This window comes from Corvus cornix, chromosome 5 (genome assembly GCF_000738735.6).
Source record: "Corvus cornix cornix isolate S_Up_H32 chromosome 5, ASM73873v5, whole genome shotgun sequence".
In the NCBI taxonomy this organism is placed as follows: domain Eukaryota; kingdom Metazoa; phylum Chordata; class Aves; order Passeriformes; family Corvidae; genus Corvus; species Corvus cornix.
The window spans coordinates 23,376,429-23,402,963 of record NC_046335.1 but is presented as its reverse complement, the minus strand read 5'-3'; the positions used below and the strand labels follow the sequence as shown (position 1 = coordinate 23,402,963).

The 26,535-nt window shown below is 50.6% G+C and overlaps 1 protein-coding gene across 1 annotated transcript in view; it reads right to left on the bottom strand.

The window, feature by feature from the left end:
* Positions 1-26,280, bottom strand: part of LTBP2 (latent transforming growth factor beta binding protein 2) — a 68,970-nt gene extending 42,690 nt beyond the window's left edge. Inside the window, 4 exon segments of the mRNA XM_039552506.1 lie at positions 12,213-12,456; positions 18,124-18,194; positions 25,451-25,476; positions 25,478-26,280. Of these exon segments, the coding sequence (XP_039408440.1) occupies positions 12,213-12,456; positions 18,124-18,194; positions 25,451-25,476; positions 25,478-25,909 (773 nt within the window). The 5' untranslated portion in view covers positions 25,910-26,280.
* Between the last annotated feature and the right edge of the window lie 255 nt (positions 26,281-26,535).

Genomic DNA, 26,535 nt, shown 5'->3' with positions numbered 1-26,535 from the left:
CAAGGGGCAGTCCCAACTTCACAAAGGAAGAACAGAGTAGGAACATTACTCCATGGTTTGAAATACTTGAGGAAAAGTCATCCTACTGAGGTCCCATTGGCAAAGCATTCCAGTGTGAGTTGAAGCAGGGAGGAGGTGGGGGGGGGGGGGGGTCAGATTTGCTTTGAATTAGGTTGTTTATTTGGTTCTATTCTAGGCGGATGAGCACTGGGATTTGTGGACTGAGTTAAGTAATACCATTCTAGCCTGGGCTACAGAAATCAATGGCAAAAGGCATCTTTCCATCTCTATTTGTCATGCCAAGCAGCTGACTCATGGTCAGGGAATACAAAACAGAGTTTTTTCCCTCCAAACCTTCAGAGTCAGTCCATGCTGGGCAGACAGGGACTGGCTTGCTTGAAGTGTCTCAGGAAATAAACCTGAGCTCACCACAGCAGTACAGATCCAGTCAGAAGCCATTAGCAATCCCTATCCATTTGATGGATCTTAATAAACATAGGGCCAGAGCCTGGCCAGTTACCAGGGATCTGCATTGCCACAGGTTTTCTCATTGGTGTGGCTGTCCTAGGAGTAAAAGTGAGGATGGGAAACAGATGGGGTGGCTCCAAATCAGCAGAGTGTGGAGCTTGTGTTATCACTCTCCATGCCTCTACCTGCTTGAGAAGAGGCAGTTGACTCTTCAAGCACTATGTTCCAGGCACTTAAAGCCCCAGGGCCTCATATTCATTCAGTCTTACAGCCTCCCTCAACATGGTATTACTCACTTCCACTCCTTCAGCCAGGCACATGGCCAGCACAGATCTCTGCAAAGAGGCAGTGGTCTCTTCCTGTACAGAGAACTGCCTGCCAAGCAGCTGGTTTCTCTGCTCTTCATCCATCAGAGCTCCTGCCAACTTTCTCTGTGTCAGGCACAGCCCGTGGGGCAAAACCGGCATGCAGACTCCTAGGACACCTCTCCTTCTGGGCTGTCCTGTAGTACCCACCTGCTCACAGCAGCAGTGGTCCAGGAGAAAACATGGGGCAAGGAGGGAAGGCAGAAGGAGCAGCATTTTCCTTCCAGAAGCATGGATGTGTGTGCTCCTGCTGATTTCTACCAGCCAGCTGAAAAGTCACTGGCTGAGAGGCCTCGGTCACCCTCACATGGAAATACCTATAGGTATTAGGCGCTTATCAAAATTAAGAGATTTGGGATGGGAGGGAACTGTGCAGACAGACTGACCCACATCTGCAACAGTTCAAAACTATCCAACAAGCACTTTTAGCTGCCATATTCTGAGGTGCAGGTCAAGGACCTAGACTCCCTATAAAGCCGAGGACGTATGCTAGAAGTCAAGAGAACTAAGGGAGGTCTGGTCCCCTACATTCTAGTGCTACGTATCCCTGCAGGACCCAAATAACACCTGTATTTCATTCAGCAAGGGATCCACACATCGCCATAGCACTTTTGTGTGTAAACGTTTCATTTTCAATGAATTTTGGTACCACCTGAACTCTGCTCTATATTTACTTTAGTCATAGCAGGGTAGAGAAGGTACAAAAATATTGTATGCCCTGTATATCATGGCTGTCCTGCGAGTCCCAGATGAACCTACAAGGTGCCTGTTCTCTGAACAGAACAGGTGAGTGATTTCCTGTCACTCCACTGAGGACTGAGCTGGCAGAATCCCAGCAACTGCACAGATGGATAGGAGGATCTCTGTTTTCTGAATCAACTGCAAGATTTTTTTTTTAAGCCTGAAATTTCAAGATTAGATATGCAGAATCACAATAACCAAGTCTAAATCACTGAGACTGAGGCATCCAGAAAACTATAAAGTTTTCCTAACCCACTGTATATAGAAAGCCTTTTCAAATCTCTGATCACTTCTGATGATCACAGTTCTCTGGGTAAGCAAAAGCCAGAGGGAATACAGGTGGGCAAACTGTTCTCTTAGTGACTTAACACCAGGCTGCCTCCTTGGAGCTGGAGGCAAAGGTGGCAAACTCTTCAAAGCACTTCCCTCTCCCCAGCAGCAACACCTCAGTCTTTCCTGGATTTAGCTTCTATCGGCCACTCTTCATCCAACTGTTGACTTTGGCCAGATTGCTAGTGAGCTGGGAAATGGTAGTTTTTTTCTATTTGTGTAAAGGAAATGCAGAGCCAAGTACCACAAGAGTATTACTGGTTTTTCATCCAGCCTGCCTCGCCCTCTCCCCAGCCAAAGCCTGACAGACCACAGCAGGGTGGATGGCTTGAGGCACTGTGGAGAGAGTGAGTCCTGGGCAGTGCAGTCAGCAGGGAGGGGCACTAACCCCAGACAAGGCAAGGGCTGGAGAGATGAGGATTGAAATTCACTCTTCCAGCTGGAAACAAATCTTCGCCATGCTGAACATCAGGAAGAGATGACAGAGACTATTGAGACCTAAGGAGCAATTCTCAGAAGGCCAACAATAACACTGGCCAAAACAAATCTGAAGATAAGCAGCTCTCAGAGAAGAAACCATCTTCCCAGGGTCCAGAAACTCCCATCCCAGGGCCCAACAAGCTCCATCTCTCCAAATATAACGAGCCTGCTGCTTGGGATGCAGCTCCTGCCTCCAGGTACCCAGAAAGGACATGTGCTGCCCACAGGGCTGGGAGCAGAGTCCCATGCAGAGGAGCCACTGCAGCACTGGTAAGTCCATCCCAGCTCCTCCAGACCGCAGCCTGCATGTGCATCTCCAAGATGAGAGGGCTCAGCCAGGGCAGGGACTGAGTCATGCTCAGCCCCTGATAACCTGCCAGGACAACAGGCAGGTTGTCCCCTGGATTTTAAATGCTGAACAATATATTTGGTGTCTGTCTTGTCCATCTGCCTGTCCCTGGCAAGATGCCCTCCCTGCTTGGGGCCACAGGGACCAAAATCAGTGATTCACTTCCCCCTTTGTAATGCTCAGCAGTTGCTGATTTTCCACTAAAGCATCGCAGAAGAATGGGCAGCCTTAACACCATGTGTGTCTACAGGGGGAGAGAGAAGCAGCCAGCCTTGGAAAGCAGTAAATTGACCACAAACCAGAAACTTCCCCTTTCTTGGACTCCAAACAGGTTCCTCAGCAGGCAGACAGGATTCATGGCTCAGTCCGCAGGCCCTGGAGCACAGGAGAGGCATTGCTGAGAGAGCACTCAAGTTTATTATCAATTAGCTCACAAACATGCTGACAAGGAAGACAGCTCTGTTAAGACTCTGGGAGGAGAGGGAAAACCACACCATACAAGGCACCTGACTTCAAGCCCACCCACATTACGTCCATAAATCCTGGCTCAGTTTATTATCTCCAGGAGCAGCAGAAATACCACTGAAACCTGCCTGCTAGCCCTCCTGCTGCTGTCTTCAGCCCTGGTACCTCCCATTCAAACGAGAGAGACCCTGAAGTCTGCAGCCTGTACTCCCCAGCATTTGATGGAAGGCAAGGGAAGTTCTTCTGCACAGGAGAAGCAGCTACCAGCATCTCACAGGCATAAGACCTTCTTGGGAGAGTGAAGCAGAATCTGTGTACCATGAAGGCCACAGGAATGACCACTCGGTGCCTTTGTGCCAAATTCACAGACACCTACAGCCAGATGTCATGCGAGATGGGACACAAGACACAGGCACCTGGACCATCACAGGGACATCAAGGTGCAAGTCATCCAAATCTTTCTTCCCCTTCAAGACCTCTAGAGCTGCTGTTGGCAGAGTGTCACTGATGACATCCTTTGCCTTTGTGTGGGAGGGCACAAACAGCACTCACAAAGTGGGGCTGCAGGGCCAGGAACATGTGTCAGGTTCCCTGCCCCACATCATACTCAGTGCCACTTCACATGCCAAGAGCCGTATCAGTCCAGCATCCAGGTGCCACCCTATCCCTTACCACAGCTACTAAGAAACTGTCATGGAGCCCATATGGCTCTTATTTTGGGCTCTCACCTGTGCCATGTTTCAGTGGTAACTCCAGCTGCCTGCTCCACTTGACATACGAGCTGGTGGCTGGCCAAGATTTCTCTGAATCTCTCACTACAAACTGTAGCAACAGATGTGCAAGTCCTTGGGACAGCAAAGTCACCAGCTGTCTGCCCCATGCCACCAAGCTCAGACTCCTCCACCACCACCCTGGCATCTTCCTTCTTCTGGCCCCCAAAGCAGTGCCAGTGCTGCAGCACTGTCCTAGCTGGCTCCCAGCCTGCCACGTACTGTGTGAGAACAAAGAGGGAGAGGCTGTGAACTCTAATTTTATCTGTTCAGGAGTTGCCAGACACCATATACGCAACTGAACCCCTCTAAGCTCACAGACAACTAACAAGTTCTTTTTAACCAGTCTCTTGGTATCCAATTTGCTCCTTAGCCAAAGTGGCTGCTCAAATGCCTCCACACAGCTCTCTACTGACATTAAATGCCTTTCCCTTGCCACATGTGCCACACATGCCACCTGCCACTCTGTTGAGTGCTCTTCTTTGCGCTCATGTATTAGGCAGTGAGCAACTGACTCCCTGGAAGCAGTCCAGCTCTCCAAGCATGGGAACAGCACCTGCCTAGCCCAGCAAGGCTGCAGAAACATGCCCTGCACAAAGGCATGGCATCAAGTGGTCACCAGGAGCTGCAGACCGTGCTCACGGTTGGATCCATCAGACCTTAGTGCTGACCCATAAAATGGCCGGAATCATGATTTCCAAATGCCAAATGTGATAAAGAGATGTCTGCAATCTGCTTGTCTCCAGAGCTGAAGTGCAGGCCAATGTCTTCCAGAAAAATAAAAATGCAGCCTGCAACTGCTCTGAGCTTCAAGTGAAGCCAGCAGAGGGAACATGCCAGGCTACCTGATTACAAATGCCACATTTGGGCCATACCTTGAACACTCCATAGACTAAAATAGGGATTTAGATGGTGAGGGAGACCAGGCAAGCTACCACCTCTCTGGCAGAACTGCCCAGGCTGGCCTGTGGTGCTCAGCTGCACACTCCTCTGAGCTGAAACAATGAGAAAGCTGCCACAGTTGGCTCCCCTGCTGCATGGAGCGGCTGGTGTTGAGGAGCACAACCAACGGGCACAGCACTGCTGCCAAATGCAGTCACACAGGCAGTCTCACACCTTAGTGAATAGAGACACATCCAGAAGTATCCTAACAGCTGCCATCACATGCAGGTCTCCATCAATGCCACCATCTCACTGCAGACATCACCTCATGGCCGCAGCCTTTGCAACATCACAAACCCAGGCATAAGCTGCTGGCATATTTTGAGAGCTGGGTTGTCAGTCATGCAACGTGACCACCCCAACTGAGGTTTCAAACCCCCACCAACCACAGCAATGCCTCCTCTGCTCCCCAGTACAGGGTCCTACCTGGCAGGGAAGGATCTGTGTTTAGGGCAGTGGCATGCAAGAGGAGAGGACAACATATCAACCTGTGTTTGTACACACAAGCACACTAACATCTCCATCTCAAAGGGCCCTCTGTTTCCCAAGACACAACAACTGCAAGGTGAGGGGCTGGCTGCCATCTAACGAAACCTGCTGCAGAGGCATTAAGCAGAGGAAACCTCAACACTGGCCGCAGGGAGGTAACTCATCTCCCCCATAACACAGTGAGAAAACAAGCATATTTGATGTTTCATTTCCATTTTGTTGACTAGCAACACCCACCCCCTTCACCAGACTGCCAGCTTCAAAGCCCTGAAAAAACACTTTAGCCTATTCATCCTCACACCCACATGCACCCCTGGGAGTGGGGGGAGCCAGCTGCCTGCCCACTGCTCTACACAGGACATGGAGAGGGCTGGCAAAGCCTCTCTCATCCCAGGCATGTGAGTGGGGTGAAGAGTTTGTGGCTCTTCACATGAGAGGAACAGGGTGAAGAGATGTGTGTAGGGCTCTCATCTGAAGAAGTAAAGGCTTTTCATCTACAGCAGGTGGTCTCCCACTCATCCTGGGAACACTGGAGATCTAAGACATATTTTAAGCTAAAATAATGGTTAAACACCCAACAGGATGCCCTGGCCTTTGGATCTATTACCTCATTGTGGTTAGGTCTTCTCACATCGCTCCATCCCCAGCCACACACAGGATTCCTGCACCTGCAGCACTCAATCCATGAGAGCTGAGTTGGGATGTAACCTTTGCTATCCACTCTTGAAGTCTCATCCCTGCCAAGGACCAGAGAATAAGCATCCTGGTGATTTTTAGTCTGTACTGTTCTGCACTGGCTCCATCCCTCCACTTGCTCACTAGCCAGAAGACTAGTGGCAGTCTGGGAACCAGGAGCACTCTTGGCCATGTAAGCATGATGCCTGATGGCAAAGCCAGTGCCTTCAGGAGTACCATGACCACAAATCTGCTCTACACCTCTCTCATGTGGCTTTCAATACCCACACCAGGGAGGAGCAGGTTTCACAGACTCCTCATTGAGAAGGCATGTGGAGTGCTGGGCCTGCTTTGGCAGCACCTGAATTCCAGCTCTGAAACAGCACAGCTCCAAAGTCATGGAGAAGGCAAAGCTCCAGTGTCATTATCAACCTGTCATTATATCCCTGGAATAGTTTGGCACAGTGCTTTTTAGAAAGCCATACCATTGAAAAATTACCATGGCCACCCTGCCAAGGCTACAGGCAACCTATTACATGCCCTGTCCTGATAGCCTCAGCCTCCAAGTATGTTACTCATCCTCCAAGGCCAACATTTGGCTCAGTTTTGCAGATGTGGGTCTGTTAACCATTCCCCTCAGCTCCCTGCCTCCCTCCCTCCCTCCCTCCCTCCGAATTCTTTCCAATTTGTCAAGATCTTTTCTGTCAATAAAGAATACCTTGACTAAGAGCAGGATCCCAGGGTGCACAGGAAAAAACTCATCTGACTTGGGTCTTTTGCCTCCAAAGTCCTAAGCACTCTCAGTCCCCCATATGCAACCACACGCATAACCCCCCACTGCTTAATTTGCTGTTCACTTCTATGCTGAAAAATCTCAGCCTTTCCTTCCAGATTTCTTCCTCCATGGAGGATATTTTTCCTTCAGCTGTAACAGATAATATTTTTCCAGCCTGAATGTCCTCTTAATTCCTGCCTAGATGTTTAGTTTCTGCCTAAATGAGAGCCTTCACGCAAGCGAGAAAAAATGAGGTGGTGTGGAGAGCAGGGTACCAATCCCACCGAGCACCAAGCACTCAGGGCAGCATTTCTCAGGATGCTTCTGAAGAACGGAAAAGAGAACAAGTAGATTTTATAGAGAGACTTCTAGATCTTCATTTCAACCACTTCTTGTATCAACCACTTCTTGTATCAAATCAGCTTCAATTAATCCCTTGTTTCCTGCTACCACTGGTGATTTATGGGGAACACTCATAAGTAAAGAGAACAGCTTTGATTTTACTGAAGTACCAGTTTAAACCAAAAAAGGCAACACACAGTCAGGTATGAGAAACTGCAGTAATCCACATGCACAAGGGAGCTGAAAGCAAGATAGATGACAATCCTAATTCAGGCATTAGGAAAACTCTCCCCAGCATTTGATCATGTGACCTTAGTGCTCTTCTAACAACTTTCTTTTTTATAGAACTGCTATATCAATTGTATTGTCATAAATGTCCCAAATGATCTATATATAGTATATAAAATAGGCTATAAACTGGATTTTCTGTACTACCTTACCTACCACATGTACAATGTATTTGCCCTGCACCCTGCTTGAATGGAGTGTCAGATTAAGCTGACAGTAGCAGCACACTTCTTTCAGTTAGAAGGAAAAGTGCATTTGAACTGCCTAAAGGCTGCATTAAGCTACAGGAATGGCTCCCAAGGAGGTGCAGAAGAACCAGGTCTAATGTAAAGACCATATTTGGAGTTTAAAAAAGGGGTCTGAAAGCCAGCTATTCTCCTGCTGCTCTGAAGGGTATGCAACCCCCTAGAAAGTAAATACATAAAACATATAAACCAGAATGGTGCTGACAGCTTTAAAACACTAGAAAGTAAAGCAACTGTATCTGGTGCCAGACTACAGAAGGTATATCATGTAATTTAAAAATAGGAGTATTTTTATATAAGAAAAATGGCACTTACACTCTTCTTGAGTAGCTTGAGTTTTTCCTTTAGGCTTCTCATCCAGTTTGCCATGGACTTTTGACTATGTCAAAGCAGGAAAGGGGCTGAGATCTGGAGCTTATGGAGATCTCATTGTTCTGAGTGACATATTTTTCTTTTCACATGTTCTCACCCAGACTGGCACTGGCTTTTTAGTTTCAATTTTTTAACAATGTCTCAGATATCTGCTCAAAGTTGGCTTTGGATCAAGGAACGTAAATGTTTGGCCACCTTGTGAAAACCACATGCCAAAGGGAAGCACCTTAGAAAGCTGCAATTAGGGCTTATCTGCACTGACAAAATATGCCATTCAAGTAACAAGTATAAAGACACAGTAGTGGCACAAGGCCGGCAAATTGTGTTTTACCCTGGGAATTCAACGTCATGCACTATGGATCTCCTGGGCTGGTCCCATACCAAATGAAGTGGGAAAGCTGCCACAGCCCACGCCACAGGAATGCACTTAAAGAGGGAGATGCTTCTCATCCAGGGCTGGCTTTTATTTTCTCTGATATTTGGATATTAATAAATTGTAACACTCCTAAATGTGAATTGAGTGACAGTCACAAGTGAGCAGAAGATGCATTCAGTAGGTATGTAGCTAATATAGACCTCCTCCTAGTGCTACACATATGGTGGACAAACAGTCTGAAACACTCGTCAGCAACCCAAGTAAGGCAGTAAGCAAGCTCCCCATTTTCTCATAAATGTGGAAAGTTCAAAGCTGGCAAGAGAGGAGGCTCCAGATCCTGCTTTAACAATTAAGACAAATCTGCCTCTGTTTGGAGCAGCATCTTTAAAAAGCAAGTGACCTTGCAGTGAACTTTTTGTTCTATCTGCTAGTCCTCAATGACAACAAGCTCATCAAGCTGATTTTGCCAAGCCACAGTTCTCAATGTCGTGTTTTAAGTGGCCAACCCAGGGCAGACAGCTTTGCATCCACCCATGGGCTCCACTTCCCTTTGCAAAGGACCATGCTTGACATTTGACTACCACCAGAACAGGATTTTCAAATGAAAGAACGATTTTCAAATGGGGGGAAATACACTTTCTCATCCAGCAACCTCTGCCACACACCCAAGATCCTCCCGTCTGCTTGCTCCCTGCTGTTCTAATCCTTCGCTTCCAGGAGAGAGAACAGAGATTTTGGCAGAACCTTCCTGCTGGCATGAGGTTCCCAGTGTTCCCAAGCCAGGAGCGCTTGCCACAGATCCTCAACGGCTGCATACAGCCCTTCCTCTCGTCAGGAAGGGAGGAGATGTCTCCTCCAGGGTGCTGCAGAGGAGAGTCTGAGATCAGAAATCAGCAGGCCAGGCATGTTGCAACTCAGCCTTCTTCCTTTTCCATCCTGAAAACACCAGGCAACTCCCAGCAACTGCCTTGCCTAAACAGAACCCTCTCAGAGGATGTTCCCTACCCTCAAGAGCTTAGCTGCATTAAACTGTCTCAGCACCTTACACCACAGCTATGTCCTTTTCCCTTGCCTGCATTACTGGGAAAATGCTTTGCAGGTCCCGGACATCTTGTCTGTGAAGAGGGAGGATGCCTTGCTTTGCAGGCAGCCATCATCCTGCACATACATCCCATCCACAGCTCCCTTGCACAGATGCTGTCACAGATCTATGCACAACACTCCTGAAGAAGGGACCTTCTCAGGTGGCAGCAACAGGACCCTGCACACACACTGCCCAGAGTCAAAGGCATCTGGTCATCCATCCTGAGGGTAAGGGGCAAGGGAACACTCCCTGCTAAATAAATATGAATTCTGCTGATACTCCAGCCTTAGGAAAATGAAGCTGTTTCCATTTAGCTCGGCTCCTGGGCTGAGGTGCAACTCCACCCGCACAATCATCCATCAGGGCTTTACTCCTCCAGGCAGAGATTCAGGCTGAGATCAAGAAGAGGGAGGATTTGCAGCCAGTCCATGCCGGGAGGGCCTCTAACACCCCCAGGATTTTGCTCTCCAGAGCACTCGCTGTTCCAACCAGCACAGAATGGGGGCCTCTCAGCTTCTGCAGCAGCTAAGAAGTCCCCACAGGCTCCCTCAGACACCTGCCTCCAAATCTCCACTGAGTGACAGACTGCTGAAGGGACTTGTCCCGATGTCCTATCTGTGGCCATTGCAAAGGACGATAGTCAAATTCTGTTGCTGAAGCATGGGATAAAGTGATGTCCTATGGCCTCCATAGGGAGGGAAGGAGGAACAGCACAGCATGGTCCTTAATGGAGTCCTATTTCCTTGGGACAGTGCCAGAGGATTTAAGGTACGTTGGGCAGCTGGGCATTCAGCAGTCCCAGTTCAGCCATCACTAGACGCTGTGTCTGACTGACTGGACAAGAATGCTCTGCCAGTGCCTGCACATCCCTCCGTCCTCTGTGCAGAGCCTGAGGTCATCTTCCTTACTGGGAAAGCCTTCAACAGGTGCCGTATCTCCAAGGACACTGCTCTCCCTCCCCTCCAGTCCCTCCACACAGGGTGGCAGCACAGAGGGGTAGGAGGAGGTCATCACTGCAGGGAAACTCGTCAGCTATGCCCAGGATTGCAGGCACGTGAGAGGGCTGCATGCTCACTTGGGCAGCAAGCCCCTCTTAGAGCAGCAATGACAGGGGCTTGGCCACCTCTCCCTGCCAGCATCACCTCTGCCTTTCCTGAATTTGATTTCTATCATTTAGTCTTCCATTTGGGCACCAAGATACGTCAGCTTCAGTGAACTACTTGGTGCTAGTAAAATCTCTGCCAGTCGTTTGAGCCTCTCCAAAATTGTTGACAACCAAGGGTCTAGAAATGTTTCCAGCCCATGCATTGTCTCTGCTTCAAAAGAGACAGAGAGACAATAGCTACTGTAGAAGCAATAGGCACATTGAAAACAACCTGCAGGAAAAGAGAAAAACAAAGGCCAAATTGCCCTCTCCTCGGGCAGCTCCAAGTGATGTTGACAGAGAAAGACAAAAGTTCAGAGAAGGAAAAACTGAAATTACCTCCTGGTTAAGCACCTGTAATTTGCTGTAATGTCTTCCTGACTATAACTGAGGGGCTCCTGCTGGAAGACATGAGAAAATTCTCTGCTTTGGTGGCTACCAACAAAACCAGTCTTTCTGGCCCAGCGGCTGAGTGAACAGCTCCAAGAAAGACAAGAGCTTTTAGGAGTGATGCAGCCTAACACTTTGCTCCCATGTTCACAGATTCTTACAGAAAAGTGGAGGTGGTCTAAAAAAAACCAAACAAACAATATGTGTGGGTTGTTGTACAGCAGCAGGCACTACTCTGAACTCTTCATCCCCAGCAAGCTGCTAGCACAGTAGCGTGCTTATCAGGGAAAGACATCTCTCCCATCTTTACTGCCTCATTCAGCAAAAACAGCTCCAGCTCCAGCAGGACATCACAAAACACAATGTTTTGTGAAGGGGTTGTAGCTCAGGTACAGGAGCATCTGAGGCAGGTGTGCTGAAGCGCTAAGTAATTTCTCACCCAAAAGACCAGATGATGCCACAGTTGTCATCCTGAGCTTAACACACTCCTCAGAGTCCCTCCTGCATGGACCTCTGAGCTCCAACAGCTCCACCGTTGCTTCTGTACCCAATATGCTGGCATCCACCTGAGTACCAAAATGACCAAAACCACAGCACAATGACTCAGAAATATAGAACAAATGGCTCAATAATTGCTGGAGTCTGCCAGGAGACATCTCTGAGTGTCACTTCTTTGCTAATACCAACACTGACAAGCACACCTCAGATTTATGTACTCTTCTGTGGGTACTACCTGGATATACTGCTCTAAACATATCCTCTTGGGAAAAAGATCTACCCACCAGTCTTCTGTCCACCCTGCTGCTACCATGAAGGCTATTCCCCAACAGGACAAGGGCAAACTGATGACCTTCACAGCTCTACTTCCTCATGGGATCATAATTAGCCGGTCCCATTCCTGTGTGTGCCAGGGAACTGTGACAAAGTGCTGGATACAAACTGAATCCCTTGGAGGGACAGTAGGACCTGACCCCCTTACGTCAGCTCCCACAGCCCCTGCAGTTTTCGTCAAGAGCCAAGTTGCCTGGTCTCATGAAGCAGAGACTGTGGCCCAACTGATCAAGGTGTTAAGTTGCCTCAGAGATTGGCAGAGCATCCTGCCAGGAACCAGGTTTGACTTACACAGCTGGGACATGCCGTGGGATGGGCGCCTGAGCCCCTTGCGGGGAGGCATCCCGCCCTATTGTGCTGGTCCTCCTCCGGAGGGAGCTTGTGGGGGGCTGGAAGGCAGCAACGGCACCAGGCGGGTGGTACTCCTGCTCAGGAACAACTTCTTCACACCGGAAGCCCTGGAAGCCTGAGCGACAGGTACAGACCTGGGGGCGGCTGCAGGAGCCCTTGTTCTGGCATGGCGGGTCGCAGACAGCTGAGGAGACACAGAAAGGCAGTTAGTGGACATGGGACTTTAGCCCCATGGTGGTGACACCCAGCTGGGGCAGCACAACTGGGACAGTCCCATCTCATCTCTGCAGGCAGGTGACCTTCACAGTCTTGGTGTTACAACTGCTGTGGGCCCCTAACACAAGGTCACCTCCATTCTCCACACGGTTGTCTGCAGAGCCCTTCTCCAACCATACTCATTTCAGAAAGTTCAGAAATGAGCAGCATGGCCTACAGATAACACATGGCCTCCAGCATTGCCCAGAGTGCTCTGGACAGGAATAGGTCCTAATTCCCAAAGCAAGGGATTGCATGTTACCTTTAGTCCATTTTGGGGTCTGATTTGCACAGTGCCCCTGGCCTGTCCCCTCCAGTGCTTTTCAGCTTTCCTTCCGCAGCTGATTTTGGAGTCACTGTGCTCAAATTCCTCCACTGCTATGGGGACTTCCAGTTCATTAACCTTATGCCTCAATCACCCTCTGAGCCTGTGTGTGTTCCTAATTACAGCACATCAGCTTCAGTTTGCGCCCTGGGAGAAAAGTGCTATTAATTATACACAGGACCCTAACACTTCCCAAGTCAACAGATGCCAAATTGGGTTTATAACCCAGACAGCAGCAGCCAGGAATCCACAGATTGCTTCAGTAGGACCGGGCTTGTTGTACTGAGCAAGGGTAATTGAAAAGGCACTGGAAAACAGTGTTGTCCTTCAAAGAAAGAAGGTGCCAGCTGGTCAAAGGGCAATGAAACCTTGTTGGGCAACACAAGGTGGACTTCCAGCCACATGGAAACCCTGTGAATGGGTTTCAGTCCATGAAGCCACTGCTTCTGCTCTCCCAGGACTGTCCCAGGGAGGCTGCAGGGGCATCCCACCACCTTCACACACAGCTATTGGGCTTTTATGAACATGTCCCTCCCTTTCCGGCTGTGCTCTCCACTCCTGTGAGATACAAGCACGCCTGGGAGAAACACTGCTTCTGGACAACAAACACACAGACAGCTCCTTCCTTGTGTGCCATCCACACATCATCCTGCTGTCATCAAGTGAGAGAAGTCCTTATGCAGACACTTGAATTCCTTTCACAGCAGTATAGCCCCCACAACCCTTCCCTCATCCCAAAACTAGCCTGCCATCAGCTTTTCCTAACTAGATCAGGGATATGCTCACTGGAATGCTTCATGTGACATTTATTACCATGTTAACATTCAGGAAGAGAGGGAGATCTCAAGGAAAAGGAGACCCCAACTCACGTAGGGCTATACAGGTTAAAGCCAGAGGTTTTGATGAAATCCCCCAGTAAAATAAATCAGCCAACACTGCAGTCTCTGGAACAGGGACAAGGTCCTAGTCAGGCAGGAATTAACTGTCTCTGGGAAGTCTGGCACTCCAGAAGTTGATGTAATTTATAATACAAAACTCAGCTGTGATTTAAATAGGCTGCCAGTCCCTACTGTTATCTCCCAATAAATGCCTGTTTTAACAAAGGCCACCAGCCCAGGAAGCCTGCCATTGAAAACAACCACTTCACATGCTGAAATACTGCAGAGCCACGATGCTGGGACCTGGAACCACAGCTGTTCTCACAGCCTCTCCCGCCAACATAGTCACCTTAGACTGTACCCTTCAGCAGGAGAATGGTGATAAGTGACCAGGCGCTCTAAAATGCCCCTAAGGTAGTTTACATAGAAAAGAGGAAGAAAGGAAGGGGATTAATCTTCTGGTCTCTTCAAGCAGGATGGAAGGGGAGCTGCCCTGGCTGAAATATTTCAGCTCTAGCATTAATCCCCTTCCTAGTTGCCTTTACAGACTCGGGAAGAACTTGAAAGAGCTTTAAAATTTGCTGGTTTTCACTCAGTTCAGCTGTATATAGGAGCTATATATAGGAGATCAGCAATATAAGGAGAGCAAATCGGTCAGTGGCGGCACTGCCAGTGACAAGTGTGTGAAATCACTATTCAGGCCCCCCAAACCATAACACTGACTGAGAAACAAGAGGGTTAAAATACATATATGTATTTGAAATCTTCCTCTTTGCTTTCTGTTTTCTGACCTCAGGGGTCACTTTGAGATGCTGCTCCCCAACTCAGGGTACTATAAACAGTTTCTGTTAAGTTGACAGGCACTCATTTCTTCTCACTGAAGTCTTATGTAATCACCTGTTTCAGGAGCTGGGGATTAGGGAAATCAAAAACAGTAATCTCAAAACTCTTAATAAAAGACTTGGAGCACTGCTGAAGTATCACATTATAGCAAACCTAGTTTGTTCAAGAGTATCTAGCAGTGCCCTCACAGATCAGGTCTGGTGCTGTCTAGTTTTCAGTGCATGAGGTAAGTCCTCCCAGCAAGGTCACACAGCAGGGATGACTGTGACATGACTCTGACCACCCAGCTAGGCCTGTCAGAGGGGAATGCCACCATGTTCAGCCTTGCATTGCTTTGCAGGCACCCCTGGCCCAGGGTAGAGCAGTGACATGCAAGGTGACATTCAATTACTGAGTCCCTGCAGCTCTGCTCACACTCTTCATCTAGGAGAGTGATGTAGATCTTCACTGTAAGCAGGTCCTGTGCAGTTCCATTTAAAATTCAGGGGAATCTGTCCATCAGCTAGGCCCTCCATAGGAAAACTGAGAAGGTGCTGAAGGACTTGTACCACTGGGGGGATTTAGTCCACTTTCTCATGGAAAAGTTATGTATGTAAACTCAGTTCTAACTTATAGCTCTGACTGTGTGAGCACACCCAGAAGGGATGGACAATTTAACACAAGTGAGATCTGTACAGAGTGACAGGGAGGTAGATCAACAGCAATGCAGGAATAACAGAGAGGAAACAGAATTTCAGTGAAGAACAGCCAGGGTTCAAAAAACCCTATAGCCACCATTCAGAAGAAAGACAAAAGAAGAGGCACGTGAATGTCATTTTGCAGATGTGGAAAAGCCCCAGGTGCTAATGAGACTGCCTGAAGTCACACTGTGAGGCCACAGCGGAGCCAGAGACTCAGTCTGAAATCCCTGCACCTTTATGCACCATCTTAACCGCAAGACCATCTGTGTAAGGTTAGAAAGTGCATTAGTTTATTTAGTCCTTCCTGACATACTGATTAAAAACATTTCTTTTAAACTTTAAAATATTCACGCCAGGAAAAAAGCTCAAGCTGTATTCCCAGCCCAGGGTGCTATCTCTGGAAGCAGCAAAGAACCTTCATGAATGATGCTGATGAAAGTGGAGGCTGATAAACTGACATGGGGAGGCTGAGCATGATGAGCTAATAGGCAGCAGCTAAATTACTGACCAGTGTACACCGAAGCCACTGCAGCCCCTAAAATGTGGGCAAGAGGGCCAGCCTGTCACCGGCTTGTGTGTTCAGGTTTCTTCTCCACCAAACTAAGGACATAACGGCCAGAGTCTTAGTCCAGAACAAAGTTAAACAGGCAGGAGGTTGAACCCTTCAGGCCCATATTCAGATGCAGCTCACTATCCCTAATGGCCCCTTCTGTGAGAAGACCTCTGGAGCCTCACAGCATACAGTCCCTGTATGCAGCTCACTGTGATGACCTGGCAGAGTGTGGGTAGAAATCAAGCCTGCTGCAAATAGGCAAGGTCTTCCTCCTAAACTCCCTTAGCTCATTTCCACTTTCCCAGGAGATGTTGTTACTCCAAGGAAAGATATTTCTCTTTTTCATCTTCCCAGGCACAGACTGAAAATTCCACAAGTCCTCACTGCAACTTTGGTCCTCAAATCTGGAACATACTGAGAGACACCTCCCTAAGGCTGGAGTTAAGTCATACACAGGGATGTTGAAAGAGTAAAGCGCCTAGAAAAGCACGGGTAAAGGAAGAAACCACCACCCTTGGTAGGTGAGAGGAAGTAGATTATGGCAACAATTTGACCTATCCTCTCTCCTGTACCCAGGCTCAAATCCTTGAAAACCAAGGATCTGTCCAGGACCTGAATGCCAATTCTTTCCATGCTTCACTCTTAAGAGGTTCCCTCTGGCTGCATTTCTACCCCACTAACTTCCTTTATATGCCACATATCAAAGACCATGGGAACAGACATTAAACAGCATTACAGTGCAGAAACTTAAGTGGGATGGGCTGTCCAGCTTGCCTTGGCAGCTTTAAAAACAGCTGAATGTCTCCAGCAGCTTGAACTCCAGCAGAAAAGCCCAGAGAGGGAGGTAGCTGGGAATGAAATTATGTTTACACATCACCAGTCTCCACCTACGTCCTGCCTGAACTTTACCATCCGCTGTCAGGGGGACACTGTCAGGCCCGATCATGTTGACACTGTCCTTTTAATGAATCCTTGGGAACAAGGGCTCAGCACCTGAGCAATCACTAGGCAGCCTGCGTGGCTGCAAGCCCAGATCTACTGCTCCTACCAAAACCCCTAATGAGAGAAAGATGCTGCCATGGCTGGCCCCGCGCTGTGTTTACAGACGCTGTCTGGCAGCACAGCACGCTCTCTACCGTTTGGCTTCTGTCGGCAGGGAGAGGGAGAAGGGAGGTGAGTCAGCCCTTGGCCCCCTGCTCCCAAACAGCGATTGCTAATGCAATTACCCCAGCACGGCCAAAGCGCCGTGAGATCCTGGGGCAAGCAAAGCTGAGCCTCCTTCCCTGCTTAACATCTGGGCAGCTGCTGCCACTCAAGTAAAGGCAGATGCTCTCGGCTATTCTGGGTTGGGTGTTCCCACCCAGCCCGATGCCTGTGCTCCCTGTCCTCCCAGCTGACCAAGCACCGCAGGCAGCCCCGCACCTCCCTGGGATCAGGCAGGTGCACGGGGCCAGCAGTCCCTTGGGAAGGCCCACGGATGAGCTGCGGGGTGCAACCCTGTTATTAAGGGACAGGGGTCACAGCAGGGGTTAGTCTGTGGCTGCGGAGCTATTGAGAATGAAGATGACAGTTCGCTTGTCGGGTGCGCGTCGCACTGGCGCCTACTCAAACAACTTCTCTTCCAGTGCTGAGTCAGGGAGCCCACAACGACCGCAGCCCACAGGGCGGTACCAGGGCTGCCTGGATGAGCAGAACACTTAATACTTCCTCTGTGGGTAGGCAGGAGGGTCCTGGCCAGGCAGTTTTGCACTGCAGGAGCGCCCTGCACCTCACTGCCATTTTACATCCACGTGCTGCTCCACACTCCATTCCCACCCATCCCAGCCCTTGTGCCAAATCCATTAATTGCTTTCCTTAGTAGCATTCAGATAATTTGCAGCCCTGATTCCCCGCTCAGCATCAGCAATGCTCACCCACATGAGCACTGGCCCAGTCTGCTGGTTCCCAGCTGCTGGGACTTTCACAGACCTGTCTTTGCTCCAAGCAGGACAAGTGAGAGCCCAAGGCTCAAAACGCACACATAAATGTGCTACTGCAGTGCCCTGCCCCAACAAGATCCTGCCATGGATGGACACTAATAACAATAATGAAGTAAAACCACAATTACTTCACGTACTCAGACTTTCCCAGCAGACAGGAAGAGCTGACCTACACCCTGGCAGTCCCACAGCAATGTTGTGGCACTGCCTCCACAGACCCCATGATTTATCTCCTGCCCTGGCACAGTGCATGGGATATATGTGGGGTCACAGCAGTACTCAAGGACTTTTTAGGGGTGCATCCTGAGATTTGCACTGGCTGAGACTGTCATACTCACGTTTGATGCAGCGGTTTGTGCCTGGAGCTGTGGTCCATCCTGGGCAACACTGTCTGCCACAGACATTTGGCCTAAGCAAAGAGACAAAGCAGCGTGGTTAGGAGAGGGGGAAGCTGAGGTCTTGCTGCAGCCATCACCTCTGAGTCACCCATAAAATTATTTCCTGCAGCATCTGATATTTCCTTCCAGATGGACCAGCAGCTGAGATCAAAACCAATGGGACAAGGGCTGAGTTGTTTAAGTGCTTGGAAAAGAAACCCCCAAGGATTGTGAATGCTGCAGTGTGAGCGATCCCTGAGAGAGTAGCTCCCTTTTGAACTGGCATTATGCTGGATTTCTGGCACAGTGCTCAGAGGAACCATTTTCCTCCTGAGAGCAACTGGAGGCCAGCAGCCAAAGATCATTAAAGATCTCATCATCCTTCGTGGTATTGGGGTGTAAATTGGGCCCGATTTCAACTTTGGTCATAGTATCTCGCCTCCGCAAATGTCCCGAGCTGCTTCAGCCAAAGACAACACTTCATTCTCCACCTAACTGTTGCTGCCTGTTGCTGTTCATTGCTCAGCCCTGCCCTGGGAGGGATGGCACGCCAGAAGCCTCACGGTGGGACGCTCCCCAGCTTGCTCTCCCTTTGCAAGCACCCCAGTCCTGCATTTGTTATCTGTCTCTAGCGCAGTGACCCAGGGGGCTGAGGACTCTCTGGTGCTATGAAATTTGTGTCTACCTGATGTGCACAGAGCTACACTAATTCCAAGATGCTCAAATAATTTCCATGAGTGTTGAATCCAGGATTTTGTTGCAGCAACTTTTTGAGTGCCCTTATATAAGTGACATCCTCCCCACCTCTCCTTTCTTATGTGTTTTCAGGTAGGGATGACTGACAACATACAGCTATCATAGATGGTGCTGGGCCTCTAAGAGGTGCTCTCCAATGCCCAAGCAGGCAGCTAACGCTGCTTCCTCTGGTCACATGTCATATTTAAGTGCCTATAATGAGAAGGAATAACAAGTTCTAGGGTGCTCTCCAAGAGTATTACTCATCATGGAAGGAAGATTTCAGGAATAGGTAACTTTTGCATGTCTAGGTAGACGAGAAAGAGCAGTTGTGACAAGATAGAAAGTTAGAAACAGCCTGAAAGCTCTGGAAATCTTCTGGAAATGAAGTGGGGAGTATGGTTTATTTCTAATGCTGGACAAGGCAGTGGGAGCTGCTGACGGAATTTACACGAACCACAGTAACATGCACATTTGTCTTCTGGGTTGACTTTAACATGAACACAGTAGGGTCAGAGGAAGATCCTGCTCTGAAATGGCATCTTCCTGACTCCTGCATCCACATGGCATGAGATGAGACTCCAGAACTGCCAGGGCTCAAGCTGTGGGGCTCACGTTTTAGGAGAGCCAAGGACAGTGGGTGGCAGGTATTGTTCTGGTGTTCACAAATGAAGCGGCCTGTAGAGGTACAATTACTCCTCGTGGGAAAGAGAAGTGGTCTGAGAAGCCACATCATTTTTAAAGTGTTATATAGTCCTTCAGGATCAATGTTTTATTAATCTGGGCAGATTTTTATAGGGAGAAAGCACTTAAATTCCCTTGGTGTGGCTTCCTGCAAGCAGAACAAGCCGAAGTAATTCTAGCACCCACTCATATCTGCTCTGGCAGGGCAACACTGCCAATTTCCAGCATTTTGTCTGTCAACCTGAAGAGATGTATGAGTCTGTTCTTTAAGACATCTCCAGAAAGCATCCAGTGAAAAAAAAATCCTTCCTTTATTTACTGCATAAGAGCCCACAAGGCCTTTAACATTTTTAAGGTGTCCTGATCAAGTAAAAAGAGAAAACCATTGAGCTGGAGCAGGTCTTTGGGTAATTAAGGTTCAGTGAGGGCCTCTACTCCAAGCAGCAGCATAAGCATCTTTGCTTAGACTGTCACAGCTCGCATTCTTCCTTTGGCACAGGTGAAACACACCTCATAAGTCATATTCAGTCTGTTCAATGAGCAAGCCCCTTGCCCTTTCCCACCTCAATTTATCCAGATAATCATGTTTCTTGTAGGCAAAGGCAAAATAGCTACTTTTTCCAGAGAAGCTGTTTTGGCCTTGAATCATACTATTAGTTCTTCACGGGATTAAAGTTTAACTTTTATCTACATCTCTCACAGGCATGCTGGAGGGACCATGTTGGTAGCTGCTGTCAATGCCAACATCAAGCCAGAGGTCACAGGAAGAAAGACACGAGGTTACAACAGACAGGGGCCCAAGCCTGAGCAGACAAAATCACTCCTGAAGTCATGAAGCCCCTGTTGGGTTCAGCACAAACCTCTCATTAATAGAACCACTCTGTGTCACTGCCAACCCCAGACATGAGTTGCCAGCCCCGGCTGAAGGGCGATGCCAGCACCAACCAGGGCAATGCTCCTGGAGGGAGGACAGCCCAGCACATGCAGAGGGGAGCAACCTGGCAGGGGTTGAAGGAGTACCCGGATGGGAATGTTCCTTCCTACCATAATGTCCTGAATGAGGGAATGGGAAGAGATGGAGGCAAGGAGGACCTCCAAGACTGGAAGTGAGCAGTTGGAAGGAATGACATGTAGGTAGTACTGGAGGGTAGAGAAGAACCACAACAATTTCCTGATGAAAGCCCAGTGAGCAAGACCTCACAGAGCATGAGGCACAGGTAAGCAAGAGCATCAGCTGCAGGAAAATAGCTGTGGGAGCTTTGCTGCCTGGGACGCATTCCTGAGCACGTCTGGTTCTACTTAAAGCATTTTGTTGTCATTTGCTGGTTCGAACACCATGCAGTTTGTACTGACTTACAAAGAATTCAGAATGAATCCCATGAAGTTTAAGGAGCATGGCATGGTTACAACATTGCAGGATGGTGCTTGAGAGAGAGTGGTGGCCTCCACATCCATTTGTCCGGCTGCATATGACACCACCAACACTTTAGGCAAAGACGTGTCTCAAACATGAGCCCCTTGTGGGGCATGTCCAGCCCTGGGCCTCTCCATCCAGCGCTGCGTCTGGAGAACAAACAAGTGGCAGGGTCCCTCCAGGTCTTGTGTCACCACAACAGGGGTGACCCCTGAGGAGCTACCTGCAGACACTTAGCAGCCTCTGATCACCCCTCATCACACAGGGAACAAGGTCTTCCAAGGCAGCAGGCAGAGCTGCCAGGCAAGACGACCTGCAAGAGGACCTGCCAGGCAAGAGGACACACCAAGCCCCTGGGAGACCTAACAATGGCCTAAGCCAGAACCATGTTCATAACTTTGAAGCATTCAGCAGCTGCCCGAGCTTAACATCCAGCTGTTCTCCTGCTTACCCACTCCTTGGAACAGGAAGCACAGCAGCAAGGAAATGGGAGGACGACTCTCACCCTCATCCAGGGCAGCTTGGGCTGCAGAGGGACCAGAGAATGGGTGGCCATGTGGAGGGGTCAGCAGCTCTCCCAGCTGGAAGGAAACTCAACACGGTCACAGATCAGAGCAGAAGGGAAGATATGTCCTCACATGGGTCTTGCAAGCTGAAGTTCCACTGAACCTCATACTAGGTCATGCTCCATGGGATGCCCTAATCCCAGCCCCAACACTGATGCCAAAACAAGCCTTCAGCAAACAATTGGTCTTTCCTATCTCTGTCTCCTTACCAGTGGAATAGGTTAATTAATGTATTTGCCTTCCTAAGGGTCAGGTCACCTAGCACATATCCTGGGAAATGAAACATTGCTGAGAACATTCAAAGGCACTGAGACTTGATTGCCTGTAACACTGTACTGCTACAGGGTTCATGGGCCACTTAACACCTTCCAAAACAGTCCCTAGCTCGGCTCAGACCAAAGCAGACAGAGACCATTTCCAGTAGCCAGCTCACCCTTTTTGGAGAGAAAGGGCATAGAATAACTCAGACAGCTAAATAGCCACAGTGCCAGAGAAAACCCTAAGGCATTCCTCATTCTGGGAAAATGCAGAGTGAGGCACTGGACCCACATCTCAGCCTCTGCTTCAAGTGCCAGCTAGACCCTGAGGTCTCCAAAGAGCACAGGCAGCAGTAAGCAACTGCACACCAAGCTTGTTCTTCATTCTGTGGCTAGCATGCACCATCCGTGCCCGGGTATAATCCCTGGCATGTTGAGCTTAGTGCACAGGAGCTCCCAGGCACTATTCACTGGCCTGCTCCTTTTATGGGATAGGTATCTCCTTGACACTCCCTACAGAACTGAAGCCAGTGCCATGAAGCCTCCAGAAGTACCATTCATAGCCCTGACTGGATGCACTGGCACAACCTTTGACTTGAGCAAAGGAGCTGCTGCAAGCCATTCCGTCATCCCCTCCTTTGCTGCTGCAGCCAGAGGCCACCATCAGGATCACACTCGGGCTGATCAGGTGTTATCTTAAACAAGAACCAAGCAACCATAACAGGCACCAGGGGAGGGAAAACAATAAAACAGTAGTAAGATCATGGCTTTTACAGCGATGATCACATACTGTTTCTGAAGCATTCAGTAGAACCCTTTTTTTCACCACTTATTTTAATAGCAATCTATGCATCATCTTTCAGCTTCACACAGAACTCTGTGCTGCCAGATATACTGACTCCATTCAGGCCACTTACAGCATCCTCACAGGAGGCCAGAGGGACCATTAGATCATCAGGTCTGCCTTTCTACTGCAGGAAAGTGAACTTCATCCAAATGCGTATGAAATATTTGCAGTCAGACCCAGTGAAGAACACTAGCAAAAGGCTGTTGGCATCGATGAGTCACTGAAAGCCCTCTGCCAAGTCCACATCAGCATTAACTGCCTCTGCTCCTGAGCAATCCTATAGACACATTGCAGCAAGAACCTATATGCCACAAAGCCTGGGTAAAGCAGGATTATACAGCCACAGATGGTGTCTACAACAACAGTTAAATGTGAACTGGGGTGCAGAATGCCCAGAAAGAAAATGGGAGGGAGAAAGAATGAGTATGGGACTCTCTGCCTGCTACCTGGGAATCTGGAAAGGCATCACATGCAAGAGCTGAGATTTTAGACCAAAATAATTGCATAAATAAATAGCACCGGGCTTTAGTGTGTCTGCAAAGTTACCTGAGTAAGGGAAAATGAAGGTTGTCATACTTGAGACTAGCAGGAGTTCAGTGTAAATAGCAGAACAGAAAATATCCCACCTAGCAAAAAAATGGAACATCACAAACTGAAGTTTTTAGGGGCCCTGAGTTTCCTGGATGAAAACGTGTCTGGTGCAGCAAGGGGCATAAGAAGATGGATGAGGTGGAAGGACACAGTCTCACAGAACAGCTGGAGGCAGCAGCAGCTAGCTTTCCATGAGGAGGAGCAACACCGTGTGGTTCCACATGGACAATTATTTCAGCTAGGCTTTCTCTTAAGCTCCAAAGACAGTAGGTTATAGAGAAGCTTCAAAAGTGCCACTTTGGACTCCAGAACAGACAGAAAGCCATTACAGGCCCTTTCCAGAACTGAAGATCTTGGGGACTGGAGAAAGCTCTGTATCCCCAGCCTTGATCTTCCAGTGCAGAGCAGAGGCAGAAAGTGCAGCAGAGCCTGCATGAGAAACACAGCACTAGAACACAGGTCTTCCTTCCTTTAAGCTTGGAGGCAATGGCACTCTCAGATATGGATGATAACAGGTAAACTGTGTGTAAGTGCTGGACCAATCATCCCTGTTTACACCGTGGATTAAGGGATGAAAGCTACCTGCAAAAAGGTTCAGTGCTCTTCTGAACACAGTGTGAACCTTGGGGCTGCCCACATGCTCCTGAGAGCAGCACAGGCCAGCTGTTGTCACCAGAAGCAGCTGCAGTCTGAAAACAAACATGCTACGTATCAGATGACTCAAATTCAACCAAACTGCTACATGACCCCAAAGCAACACTGACAGCATTCCAACTGCAGAAAGGGTAAAATCTTTCTGAGCCCAAAAAAGTCAAAATCTGACTGAGCAGGACTGGATCTTCCCAAGACTCCTTCTCTGGGTGGCTGACAAGCCAAGATAATGAACGGGGTAAGCTTAGAACCTATATGCCTTGCTGTTAGTGATACTTTGTGTATCAAACATAATGGAAGTAGAGCAAACCTGGTGCTTCTGTGGATCTGTTGAAGGAAAGAGCAGAGTGGCACAGAAAATATTTCTGTCTCAAAACTTTGCAAGGAGATGAGTAGGGGAGAGAGAAAAGTCAGAAACAGACCTTTTGTGCTCTAGTGAAGCTCCCCACCAGATGTTAGCAGAAGACATTTCTGCCTGTGTCAGAGGGCTGTGAGCCCAGAGCCTGCCCCCATAATCCCCCTAGCAAGGCTTATATGAGAGAGGACACACACAATGCCACATGGGTTGGCCGAACTCCTGCTCGATGGTTTTGGTAGCCCTGCCCAGGTGGCAGAGGAGCTAATCTTGAAGGGCATCAGCCACGGGGGAGTAGCGGGGGAACTGCAGAGGAAGGGGCCCTGGGCTGAAGAGTACATCAGCCCTGCGCCAGACGTCCCGCTCGCAGGCTCCCCTCACAACAGCAGCTGGCCTCGCCATTTGATATCCCCTCCACCTCCACAGGGCTGCAGCCAGAGACTGGAGCTGGAAGCAGACCTGCCAGGCAAGTCATAGGAAGCCTCCTTCGGCGGAGCCAACTGAAGCCATGGGAAGCTGCGGCGTGGAGTGCTTACAAGGGGCCCATTATGGGAGGAAGGAGCCAAGAGGGCAGGTACCTGCAGCAAGAGCGGCAGCCGACACACTCCGTCCCTCAGAGCCAAGCAAGCACTCCAGCCTCTCCACCACCTAAATCATACTACATCCCCATCGGGAGTCCCTCACCCTCCACGCCTCCCAGGACGGCCATGGGCAGCTCCAGAGGGCAGCTGGGACACTCTGCCCGCTGCCGCGCAGCTGTCTGCCAGCCGAGGCCCTGATCTGCCAGAAGGGCATTACATCCGAACACTCCCGAACCACACACCCCCACGACTGGCAGACGGCGGCCCGGCGGCCCACGCACACTCGGGTTACACGCCACGGCTGCGCGCACACCGACACACACCGTGCACCCGCGAGTGGCTGGGAGCGGCGCGGCCGCAAGCGCGGGACAGACGCGCCGCACGACAGCGAGCATCGAGTGGGTTCCCACGCCGCTCCGGACCCGGTCGCGGTCGCATCCCGCGGGGGACGTGGCAGCGCCGGGAGCGCCCGTGGGGATGGAAAAGGGGATGCAGCACGAGGCTCGGGATGGGACCCAGCCCCTCCGTCCGGGGCTCCCCAGCGCCGGGACCACCGGGGCTCACGTTACGCACCCCCGGCAGGATGCCCCCCGGCCGCAGCACTTACCCCGCCATCCTCCCTCTGCCGCTCGGGCTCCTTCGCCCGGGGCACGACTCGCGCTTTCAGCCCGCTGCCCTGGCGCTGGCGGGAGGAGTCCTGCCTGTTCCTCTGTCCCGCGCCGGGACCGAGCCCGGCATCGCCCCCTTGGCCCCGGGGCGTGGGCAGCCTGCGGTCGGGACGCTGCCTCCGGCCGTCGGCATCGCTCGGGCTCCCCGCGGCGGCCGCCGAGCCGCGGTCCACCGTGGGAGGGGCGGCGGGGAGGGGCCGTGACGGTGGAGGGGACCGGGACGCTGGGGACAGGCTGTGCGCCGTGCCCACCGCCCCCAGGGCAGCCCCCCGGCTCCGCAGCCGCGCCGCCCCCCCGGTCCCCGGCTCCAGCCTAGCCGCCGAGTCCGGCCGACAGCGAGCGAAGCCCAGGAGGACGGCGAAGGTGAGCGGGAGGAGGCTGGCGGCAGCGCCCCGCATGGTGTCAGCCGGTGGCGGGGCAGACGGGCGGTGCGGAGCGCTCAGCGCCCGGCTGGCATCCCCCGGCGGGCGCGGGGCAGCGGGGACCGCCGGCTCTCCGCCCCCCGCTCACCGCCCCATCCCGTTCCGGGACTCCGACGGGACCTGCCGCCCACCGGGGCCGGGGAGGCAGAGAGCAGTGCTGAGGCAGGGGCGAGGGCTGCCAGGCGGCCGCCGCAGGAGGAGGAAGAGGAGAAGGGCGGCCGGCCCCGCTCGCCGGGCTGCCAGCGAGATCCCGCGCTCCGCAGGCAGCTCCCAAGCACCTTCGCGCCTGCCTCTGGCACTGGCAGCGCCTGGAGGGGATGGAGGGTTTTATTTTTGGAAACCTCCCCCTTTGTGTCTTTTTGATGCTGACATCCCCCCTCTCCAGAGGACACGGCTCGGCCCCCTTCTTAGGAGAGGAGACATTCCAGCAACACCCACTTTGGCAAAGGGAAACAAACTACAACAGAGAAGCCTTAACCCCTGCCTGGCCAGGGAGACCCGGCCGCCGCCGGCCCGGCAGCCGGCCTGCAGCCCCCCGCAGCCCGCCCCGACGCCCGGCCCGCAGCGACCCCGCCGGGCCCCGCCGCAGCTGGGAACACTCT